The sequence below is a fragment of the Squalius cephalus genome (genome assembly GCF_949319135.1).
Source record: "Squalius cephalus genome assembly, chromosome: 21".
Classification (NCBI taxonomy): Eukaryota; Metazoa; Chordata; class Actinopteri; order Cypriniformes; family Leuciscidae; genus Squalius; species Squalius cephalus.
In genome coordinates, this window is record NC_137142.1 from 12,640,537 (window position 1) to 12,652,826 (window position 12,290).

At 36.3% G+C, this 12,290-nt stretch overlaps 1 protein-coding gene across 1 annotated transcript in view; it reads left to right on the forward strand.

Annotated features, from left to right (window-relative positions):
* Nucleotides 1–12,290, forward strand: part of pcdh15a (protocadherin-related 15a) — a 231,075-nt gene that overhangs the window by 123,752 nt on the left and 95,033 nt on the right. The window contains exons 14-18 of the mRNA XM_079856369.1: nt 1,512–1,661; nt 5,269–5,462; nt 5,561–5,693; nt 7,823–7,902; nt 10,245–10,338. Coding sequence (XP_079712495.1) covers nt 1,512–1,661; nt 5,269–5,462; nt 5,561–5,693; nt 7,823–7,902; nt 10,245–10,338 — 651 coding nt within the window. The remainder of the gene's footprint in view (nt 1–1,511; nt 1,662–5,268; nt 5,463–5,560; nt 5,694–7,822; nt 7,903–10,244; nt 10,339–12,290) is intronic.

The window sequence follows — 12,290 nt, forward strand, 5'->3', positions numbered from 1 at the left end:
CATCTCATTTCCCACCGGTTCTGGAATCGAACCAGCAACCTTTGGGTTACCAGTTCAACTCCCCAACCACTAGGCCATGACTGCCCCTAACGTGTGAACGTACAGTTAGTCTAGCTTAGACTCATAACACAAACAGCTGACTCGCCGAACCAGCTGCTGGTGTTGATTGACGAAACTACAGGGTAACTTAAAGACACAATTAATTACATTGTATTCAAACAAATGTTGAAATTACCTTTGATGGAGTGATGGAATGATCACTGCACAGACGTGTATAACGTTACTGTGAAGGTTGTTTATCTCATCTTTGGTTAGTGCATCCAATCGCACAACAACTATCTGGCATGTCGTTTACACCTCAAAACACCAACTTCTGTATTGTAAAACTGGCGACGTCCTGGCAAGATCCTTGATTCGTTTACTGGGTTTTGTTGCTGGTGAACGACGTTCTTGCCCGCCAGCCAGTACTTGTGACGTCACGTGCAAAGTATGAATAGGACCCCTTTAAGGTTAAATCCAGCCAGTGGTCAATAACAGAGAGTGTCTTATAACATCACACTTGAGCGGTCAACCTGCCTAGGGTTATTGCAAGTCCACATGTATACAGGCCAAACTGCTCTGGAGATCTTGCTGACCTGGAGCTGTTCTCCAACATGGTGTTTACGCATGCAAAGCTCTCTTGCTCAAACTGAGGAACCGCTGGGCTTTGATCCACATTTACTGCCACGAATCTCTGGGGGAAAAGCTCATGGAAATGCAAGCCGAGGAACAACGGAGTAACCTACGGCTGCTAGCTCAGCACTTTGAGTGCCTTTGAAAGGAGCGCAGTGGGAGACTCTGGACAAATGTTTGCTGTGGCAGTTTTAGCCGATAATAACATTTGTAAGCTGTCCCATAATACTGAGAATTTGTTGTATGAAGTGCTCACATGCTGTGCCATACGTCAGATACAGATTAAACCAAATCAGCAGGTCCATATAAAAGCAATACACAGCACAAAAATAAAAAAATACATAAATCATTTCCTTGGTTTCCAGAAAATTACAAAAGAGAATTTGGTGTATGAAGTGATCACATGCTGTTCCATATGTCAGATACAGAGCTGGTCTGTATAAAAGCAACACACACCAAAACAACAACAATAATGTATAATTTATTATAAATTGTGTCAAATTATATATTATTGTATAATGATTATATAATAATATATAAAAATTATACACAGTATATATGTGGTCACACTTTAGATCAGAGTCCAATTCTCACTATTAACTAACTATACAACCTTTACCTCAATAATCTCCTAATTACTGCTTATTAATAATTAGTAAGGTGGTAGTTGTTAAATTTAATATGTGCTCTATAATCACTAATACATAGCCTATATCCTAGTAATATGCATGCTAACAATCAACTACTTAATAGTGAGAATTGGACTCTAAACTAAAGTTACCATATTTATTTTATTTATTGCTATTAAAACTATTTCTTTTTTTTTTTTTTGTTCAAAGCTCGTGGCATCTGATGGTGTTCAACAGAGCAGACCCGTGACGGTGGACATCCTGGTCATCGATGCGAATGACAACACACCCACCTTCACTCAGGTGTCCTACAGTGTGGAGATCTTCACTAATATGCTACCTGGAGAGACCGTCCTGCAGGTGAGGACACAGGACATCAGTAAAACTGAGAAACCTTAACTTCACCCATTTATGAATCACTTATTCATAGCGGGGTGTTTGTTGAGAACTCGTAATGTGATTAGGAGTGTGAAATGAACTCGGCACAATGTTTGTTTCATTAATAACTTAGGATTCTGGTCAAATTACTGAATGTGATTCAACAGCCTAGAAAGTCAACGTCTTTTTTCCCTGATAAAATAAGTACAAAATACATTGAAAAATGAAGCGCAAACAGTCGTTCAGCTAAATGAACATGAAGGAGAGGAGGCAATAAAGCAACCTTTTAAAGAGGAACCGGATTATATGAACTGCAGCTAATGAACTGGAGTGACAAACTGCAGTGAGTCATACTGTTATCTGTTCACGTTTAACCTTACAGAAGCCCATTCAAATGCAAAAATATAATTTTCCCCCTGAGGTCTCTTGTGGATTGTTACCCTACTAACTTAACCGCATATTTTAGTTATGTGACAGTGCTTTCAACAGTGTAGCCTTTCCAATAGTCTTAGCCTCAGACTTCACGCGCACGGACCATTGGCTGAACGTCTGATGCATAAGGTGCACAAAATAGGAAACTTCAGGAGTTTTGTCATCTAATTGGTTGAATTCTCCAGGATTTCCGAGAGACTTGTGTGTCGGGTTCTTTAACCTTTAAATGCATTAATGTTTCGCCTATCATTATTACATATTCGGGTCTTTAGCGACCCGGATCTATATCTAAGACTGATGGATTTTACCTGTCGCGATAATATAAAACTCTCCAGATATTAGAGTAACAATTACAGAATAATAAAATAAAGCATATTTTGTTATCTTTTTGAGCTCGGAAGGGTTCAATTTGAACAGAAGTTTTATACCATCATCTCTGTCATTGTCAGAGCTCATTTCCCAATACATTCAGCATCTGGCTCATCTTCGCAATCTCAAACATATTCTCAAAACTACAATTTTTTAACATCTTCAAAAATCAATATTTTGATCGCTGAGAGCTTCTTCACCAGATCCACCATCAAGTGACGGTGACACTAATATTTGATTGCGTTTGGTACTTGCTCTGCAGTAAATCACTGAGCCATTTCGAATTTGCTGATGATACTTCCTATTCTTTTGTTTTCTGCCTGCGGTAACTATGGGTGAAACGTCACTTCATCATTGTGTATCAGACATTGACACCTTGTGGAATAAATGGAATTCTTCATTCATCAAATATTCAGTTATTGTTGTGCAGAAAAAATATACTTATACTGTTACACACCTCAGGTTGTTAGCGACACTATACAAATTTTACAAAAATGAAAGGGAAAACAGGCATTCTTTTATCATTTATATTTTATCATTTATAATTATATAATTTATATAATTTATATATTTTATTTGTTATATTGTTTATAATTAATTGATTGAGGAAAACGAAGAATGAATGAGGAGGAGGGTACCGAGTGAAAGACCCAGGTATGTGTTTAAGGGTTAATGGTCCGCCTGGAAACAAAGCCTTTTTGACGCCAAAACCCCTCTTTATTTTATCTAGCTTTTTCTTGGTACTTGTTCTGTAGCTAAATCTTTAATTTTTTTAGCTTCAGCCAAGCTTTTTTAAAGTAGCTTTTCTATAATTAAATTCCTTAAAATTTTTCAGTTTCAGAGTAACTTTCCAAGCACTGATTTGTTCTGATGACCTGTCCATCTGTCTCTTTCTCTTTCTACAGTTAGTGAGTGACGAATGCATAAGTACATCAGTGCATTGAAGTTTAGTTCAACTTCTTGTTTAGTATGATCTATCCACACTATGCCATACTGATTAATCCTGTTGTCACTACTACAATTTTTAGGTTGTGTATTTGGTTGTAAAACACAGTTGACACTCCAGTAAATAACCAAACTCTGTGTGTATAGATCAGGATTAAACTCTCAAAAGACAAATGACAACTGCATTCATCAGCATTGTGAAAGTGGCTTGTGTAGACATGGTGGGCTGACAAAAAGTGGGACAAAATGATATAAAGTGAACATAATGTGTGCCTCTCTGTCCCTCAGGCTACGGCATATTCACTCTCTCTCTCTCAGTAACGATTCTCTCTGCTTTATTTTTGCACTCTGCTCATGTACTGCTCCGCCTGTGTTTGTCTCATTCCGTCACGACTGGGTCACAATTCAAAGGGAAATCAGACACATAAAGGCTTGTAGTTTCTCTTTAAATAACAAGCTGCCCGGATCCTCCTGAAATGAGGTCACAGGTCACAGCTAGGTCACCCGGGCCACTTGGATGTGTTTTACTAGCCATATTTGCTGCCCTGGATTGTGTGTGTGTGTGTGTGTGTGTGTGTGTGTGTGTGTGTGTGTGTGTGTGCGCGCGTTATTTTTTTCCTTACCTCAGCACTCCAAGCAGCTAAAGGCACGCCGGTGTGGATCAGTGCTTCTGGAGAGTTTTCTCAATAATGAGAGCCGTGAATGGAGGTGGCGCTTTCTTATTAGCAGGACTTTGAATTAATTACCCTTAGGGTGTATTTATTGCCCCGGTGCTTTTAAAGATGATAACGTTCAGAATTAAGTGTTTACATCTAAATGCATGTCTTTGAAACTAATCATACGTGTTTAGTCTTTGATCTTGACCTTTGTGTTTGAGAATTTATCCTGAATAATCATATTATGCTGTTTTTAAATCGTATTAATACAGAGAGTCTAATCTGCATTTTAATAAGGATGGATGGATGGATTTTCTGTTATGGTTGATTTGAAGTAATGAGTGTAGAGTTTAAAGAAAGAAAAAGATCAGCAAGTAGAACTAACACCTCATCTGAGAATACGAGATTATGAGAATACGCCATGGTATCAACCAAGAAAAAAGTACCTTGTACTTTTGGCCTTGTACTATAGTACTACCATGGCTTTTTAACCTTACACCTTGGGAATACCATGGTATTCAATAAAGTACATTCAGACACTGAAATTGTTTCAAATAAATAAATGAATAAATGGACAGGAATCTTCAAACCTTGATACATTGATATTAAGAAAAAAATGTGTGTGTGTGTGTGTGTGTGTGTGTGTGTGTGTGTGTGTGTGTAAGTGTGTGTGTGGAATGGGAATGCCATGGAAATCTATATGGTAATACGTTATAATATTTCTTAATTAAATATTAAATAAATCTTAATTTACTAGAACAAACTTATGGAAGCTTGTTTCTGCCACTGAATAAAAAAATAGTAATTTTTTTTATTTTTATTTTTTTTATCTTACAATTTTGACTTTTTGTCTCAGAATTGCGAGTTTATATCTCACAATTCTGCCTCAAACTCGCAATTGTGTCAGAATTGTGGGGGGAAAAAAGTCACAATTACCTTTTTTCTTTTTTTGTTTAGTGGCGGAAACAAACTTCCATACAAACTAGTACAAGCTCTATATACTATATTTTTAATTGAATGATCAAACACACAGAATTGACGCAAAGGTATTAAACCCTCAAAAATATTTAAATCTGAGTACATTAGCATGTTAGAAATAATAATACCATACTGTGTGTGACACACAAACAGTGAAGAACAGTGGAAAAATAACGTGGCTTAAAATTCTGATGTCTGTGTTCTGTCAGCTGACGGCTCAGGATGCTGATGCTGGTTTAAACGGTCTCATCACATACGCCATCCTGGCTGGAGATCAGGGCCATTTCATCATCAGCAACCGCACTGGACGGATCACGTTAGCACCAGGGGTCACGCTGACCGTCGGCCGTTCCTACGCACTGACCGTTAGAGCGTCAGACAATGCTCCGGACTCAGAGAGGAGGTCAGATATTACTTCATTGCATCCATTTGATCTCTCACTGTTTGCTTGTGTCTTTGGTCTTTTATTTTCTTTGTTACTCTTTCTTTATGTGCATGTAGGAGCTCCATAACTACGGTCTACATAGAGGTTCTCCCGCCCAACAATCAGAGTCCCCCACGATTTCCCCTACAGACCTACAACCTGGAGATCAGTGAGGCCATGAGAATAGGAGCCATACTGGTAAACCTACAGGTACACGCACAGGCTTTACTTGGAATGAAAAATTACCTATACTGTTTACTGCATAATGCACAGTTGCCTATCCACTAAAAACTGGCTATTTTTTAAACACGTCGTGCAAAATGTCAATAACGTCATATCCACCATACCCTCGATTTTTACTTCTATAGAAACCATGGAAACACTAAAAAACGCTTTAATATATTATGTGTTTTTAGACAGATGAGAAACAGTTTGGATAAGTTTATCGACAGAAAAATAATCACTGTTATATAGCTCAACATGGTTAGTCTTATTGTTTAAATCTCTTGTTTTATTCAAAGCACTTTGAGTGCCTTTGAAAGGAGCGCAGTGGGAGACTCTGGACAAATGTGTGCCGTGGCAGTTTTAGCCGATAACATTTGTAAGCTGTCCCATAATACTGAGAATTTGTTGTATGAAGTGCTCACATGCTGTGCCATACATACACCAGATACAGATTAAATCAAATCAGCAGGTCCATATAAAAGCAAAACATGGCATATATATATATATATATATATATATATATATATATATATATATATATATATATATATATATATATATATATATATATATATATATATGTATTTATTTATGGTAAAATTATTAAAGATAATTTGTTGTATAAAGTCCTCACGTGCTGTGCCATACGTCAGATACTGTACAGATTACAACAAATCAGCAGGTCTGTATAAAAGCAAAACACATCATAAAAAAACCTTGGTTTTAATCAAATAAAATTCTATATTAATAAAATTCTATTTATATTTATTTATAATATTGTAAACTTAATTTATATATATATATATATATATAGATATATATATATATAGATAGATAGATAGATAGATAGATAGATAGATAGATATAGATATAGATATATAGATATATATACATACATACAGTATACAATATTTATTATACCGTTTTTACATTTTTTTGTCTCCACATTCTCTATAAAAGATTTACAAAAATCATTACCCAGTAATCACAAAGGAAAATGCATGGGTTTATAGATGGTGGAAGCCCATGGTCTTAAGTTTTTAAGTCCGATCAAATTATGAGCCCCCAAAAAAGATGTTTGCAGATATTCTGGAAATGGAAGGTCAAGTTGAGCACACTGCATTGTGGGATGCATAATCCCACGCAGTATGCCCTTTTGTATACTGCACATTTTGATAAATGTAGTAGGTCTTCTGGGTATTCTGTGCATGCAGAAAATTAGCATACTAGACTGTAGTAAGCCATTCTGAACATGGCCACACTTTTTTCATATATCAATACCATAATCTTCTTTGGTTTTAAATTAAGATAATTACATTTTACGTAAGATAATTAAGATATTAAAGTGCCCCGATTATGCTATTTTAAAGGTTCCTAATTTGGTTTAGGAGGTCTCATACAACAGTTTAATATGCATCCAAGGTAAAAAAAAAAAAAAAAAAAAAGATTTGTTTGAAAATTAAGTCTCTCTAAACCCGTCCTTTCCGTGAGCCTACTGTGCTCTGATTGGTCAGATGGCCCAGTCTGTGATTGATCTATCGCGTACAAACATTAGCCGAGCACAAACGCAAATTGTGTTACCGTTTTAGGTATGCAGGTCACGGAAGTGAGACTTAAATTCCTGGCAAATCGTTTGGGCGGTTCAGAGTCGATTCTTTCTTTTGGGAGACAATAACTTTATTTATCGTACACTTTCAACTTTACAACTTTGCAGACCGTTTATATTCACAGACTGCATGAAAGGGAATATTTGATAAAGCATAATAGTGGCACTTTAAGATAATTGATTTATAATTACATTCTTTTATGTTTTTTGACATGTCAAGTGCACTGACAGATGAAGCTGTCACACTTTGAAAACAGCATAATAACTATTAAAAGATATCCTGGAAAGTCTAGCAATGGTCTAAGGTTATATGTTTGTACGTGTTGTAAAATGTCACAGATTCTACTTTTTCATTATGCCCTTCAAACAGACTTGGCCTTCACATTTAAGTGTATTGTGTATAAGTGTATTGCAATTGATTCTATGTTTCATTGATTGAATGATTCAACTACCAGCACTTATCTGAAAGACCAGTGTAAACTGAGTGTGAATTGGTGTATTTCCACAGGCTACAGACCGTGAGCTGGATCCGATCACCTACAAGATAGATAGCGGTGATCCGCAGCAGGTCTTCAACCTTTCACGAACGTAAGTTTTCAAAACTTATAAGTTAAATAAAACTCATTAGGTGTTTAAATATGAACGTACACATTAGTGTCACCTTTAAAAATGTATTCCCACTTAAAATATAACCCACTATATTAAAAAAATCTCGTAATTACTGTCATTATGAGATGGCGTGAGCGCACCTACTGACATACTGCCCTACTGACTAGCCCAACACAGGAAATCTGGCTCAACCAATGGCGTGATTTTAGGGGCGGGACTGTTTGGTTCATTGATGGCACATTGACTGTACATCTGTACCTCTCTCTGGATGAGAACCCTTACTGAAGGCATGAAGACAAGACAAACGCAAACAGGGTTACAGTGTGAATGTTTTCTTAGAGTGAGAACGTGTGAGTAATGAAAATGTTTTTTTTAAATAACAACATGCAGTCGGTCCCTTAATGACGCTTAATTAAAACACTTAATATTGTCGTTAGCAGTAACAGGAGAGAGTCATTAGAATCCAGAGAGCAGAAGAGCAGTACTAGAGCTATATAACTTGCCTCATCTTTCTTGTTTCAACTCAGCTGTTCTTTTGTTTTCTGCTTTTGTCTGTTCTCCTCATCTTTTATTCTTTCTTCATTCATTTGTGCTTTGCTTTGCCTCGCCTTATCTGATTCCATCATATCTGGTAATCTCTTCTAATTATCTCTTCTCATCACTTCTCATCACTTCTCATCACATGTCTCATCTTGTCTTCTCTTGTCTTCTCTTGTCTTCTCTTGTCTTCTCTTGTCTTCTCTTCTCTTCTCTTCTTATTTTATCTTATCTTATCTTGTTTTTGTGTCACACCTCATCTTTCTGATCTCTTCTCTATTTTTCTATCTCATCTCATCTCATCTCATCTCATTTCATCTCATCTCATTGATAAAAATAGCTGCAGAGAGGTTTTCTGGGGTGACTGCTTAAATTAAACCTTCCTTCATTGATTTGTCTTACAAAGGATTTTGCCTGTTGAAGAAACAGCAAAGACAGTTGAAGAGTCATTAAAAAAGGATGTTAAAATTTAAAGACTTTGCCGTGAATGCTATGTGCTCGGCAGAAGGTTTGTGATGCCGAAAGAAAAGAGAATCCCGGTCACTGAAGTGTTTTATACGCCTGTTTCACAGGCTTCAGAGGACACGTTCAATATCGCTTTTGTAGGGGTCAACTGAGGAGGAATATAATTCTACACACACACACACACACACACACACACGGGCAAGCAGCACAGCAGCCTGCTTCTTCTGCTGTGTGTGACTGCAATGTTAACAGGAACCTATCTGTCCATCCTCATCCACCAACCCACACACACACACAGATGTGAGCGCACTGTTGGATGAAGCCGGTGATTTGCAGAAATCCTATTGGTCTCTGGATGATAATGGCGTCCCTGTGGCTGTTGCTCTGCATGGATGATCACAGATACAGTACTGAATTGCACCCGTTGATACCAATGATTATTTACCGTCTGCATTGTTTTAGCACCCGATTCACCAAGGAATTATGCAAATCACGACACAAACACAACCAAATATTTTATCCTGTATACAATTTCCATGGCTCAATTTCTGATCTTTCAGTTCTGAGTTGGCGAATGTGTCCTACCTCATCATAATATGAAAAGATTTATGCCATTAAAGGGATAGTTCACCCAAAATTGTACTCACCGTCAAGTCGTTCCAAACCTATATTGGTTTACTTCCTTTGTTCATACTGATTTTTTTTTTCTACATAATGAAAGTGTAAGGGCTGTAAAACTCCAAAAATGACAAAAGGCACCTTAAAAGTATCATAAGAATAGTCCGTAAGATTCAGAGCTCTTCTGAATCCATGCAATAGTTTTGCATATGGAAAATATGTTGTGCACTGAAAATCATAGCTCTCAGATCTAATTTGTGCTGCTATTTAAATATAATATTCAAATTTAATGCTTCGTGATTGGTTATGCGAATCAATTACGTTTGACGTCACTGATTTGACACATCTAATCTGAATATATGTACAGTATTATGTTTCTTAATGGTCTCCGGTCACCATCCTACGGAGCACTGAAAGGGACATGGAGCTAAAAAAAAAAAAAAATGGGTCGAAAAAATAGATTCCAATGCTTTTCCGTTCGCTTGTTTTGCGTTCCCATGAGAAATGTTGCGTAATTTGTTGTTTTCTCTCTCTCTTAATTTATTTTTCTATGCCTCTACCTAACTCTTTGTCTTTTTGTACTTTTTTATGACAGAAAATAAAGCTAAAAAAAAATAAAGCATTAAAACATGTTTGGATTTTGAAGTGTGGCAATCAGTTGAATAGAAAGTTTTAACAAGAGTGTTTTGTGTCTTGTTCAGTATAGGTCTTCTGCTGCTGGCCAAACCTCTGGACAGAGAGACCATTGACCAGTATCGGCTGATCGTCACTGCTTCTGACGGCCAGCCAGGAGGGGTGAGACTCCATCCATCCCACAACATCAGCACTACACCACTGACTGACAGCTGCTCTGAGTGAAATGTCTGATCACTTCGCATCTTCTCTTTATATCTCTGGTATCACATATTTCCTGATGAATGTTCCTTTTGCTTTAAAGTGCCACTATTGTGGTCTTTCAGCACAACCACAAACAAAGCTGGAAAAAAACTGGTCCTGTATAATTTTGTATTCATTATTTTACTCCTTTTGCACAGTCATTACTGTTAAAAACTCCTTAAAGATGTTCTGTAATTAGACTCAGTTCACATTCTGTTTACACATTCACCTTTTTAAAAGAGCATTTACTTGGGCATTATCAGCTTAGCTTCTCTAATGAGCGAATTAAAGCGAACGGAAACTCTGGTGTGTTAAATGACTGCATGAAGCTCATTTCTCAAGCAGAGGTTGATATCTGTAGAGCTGATGAAGAGGGACTTTTGAAGTGAGGAAGTGATGTTAAAAGCATTTTTAGGACAGAAGGGTGTGCCTTAATCTCTTCCTGTGCAACATAACTGACTTTCATCTGGTCAAACAAGTCCATTAAATCATTTACATTTCAGATCATGGTCATGGAAAGTGCCATGCGGCTTATTAATCAATGTAATTTACCTGACCTCCACCTCTTAAAACGTGATAATGATATCGAATGAAATATTCAGTGCAGCTCACATTCTTGAGATCAAACAGTCTTCAGTTGGGTTCAGCAGATTCGTTTTGCACTAGTCTTCCAGGTTTTGTGTGTGTGTGTGTGTGTGTGTGTTTGATGGTGATGAACCCTCTTGACAGAAATGTAAGGACTCTCTTTGCATGTGATCTTATTTATGCACAAAAAAGCACACTTTTATAGTGCACCTCAACATGTTTTTGCTAAATAACAAACTTCATCTTTCAATACATAATCCCCCCCTTTTTCTTTTGTGAATTAATTTTTCATGCACATCCCACTGGGATTTAAACTCTACATGCTGATCTTGACTGATCGGTTGAATTTATATTCCTCACCGTGTGCTATTAAACTTTTAAGCCCCAGGAACTCAATTGCTTATGATTTGATTACATATCTACAAATGTGTTTCTAGAATAGAGTCAGAAACTAAATGTTTTTTTTATTTTTGGTGTTTTTTTTTTTAGGGAAGACATTTTCAATATTTAAAAAGGCAAAAAAGACAGACAGCAGAAGGGTGAAAGTCAGTGAACTCTGTGAAAGGTTCAGGGTCTGACAACAAGCTCACTCTGAATGTTGTGCAAAGATGTTGTGCAACATAATGAATAATTGCATAAATGCTTTTTCATTTTTCTAATTTAGTTTTTATTTATATTTTATTGTCAATAGCTCCTTCCAATATTATTCAGATTTAGTATTTCTTTCTTTCTTTCTTTCTTTCTTTCTTTCTTTCTTTCTTTCTTTCTTTCTTTCTTTCTTTCTTTCTTTCTTTCTTTCTTTCTTTCTTTCTTTCTTTCTTTCTTTCGTTTTTTCGTTTTTTCCAAGTTAGTTTATTTGGATTTTATTTAACAAAGTTCTTTTTTCATAAAATTTTTGTTAAAACTGCCATAATCATGGATCAACATTCTTTGTTGCCATTCAACAATATGTACCCTTTTCACATGACGTGCTTCCACAGTTAAGAACACTGCAAATCTAGTGAAGTTATAAATAATTATTTTTAAAAAATGAATACACATTTATAACATTATATATTGTGTTGTCAGTAAATGACAAAAAAACGAATGAACGCTCCTGCAAGGGTGTTTCTTATGGAAGCTTGGATAAAATATATTTCAGATATAAACGCGCAATTGTGAGTTAGATATAAAGTTAGAGTTGCGTAATATAAACTCGCAATTAATTATGAGTTATAAAGTCAGAATTGCGTGATATAAAGTCAGAATTGCGTGACTTTTTTTCTCAGAATTGCACTATATAAGCT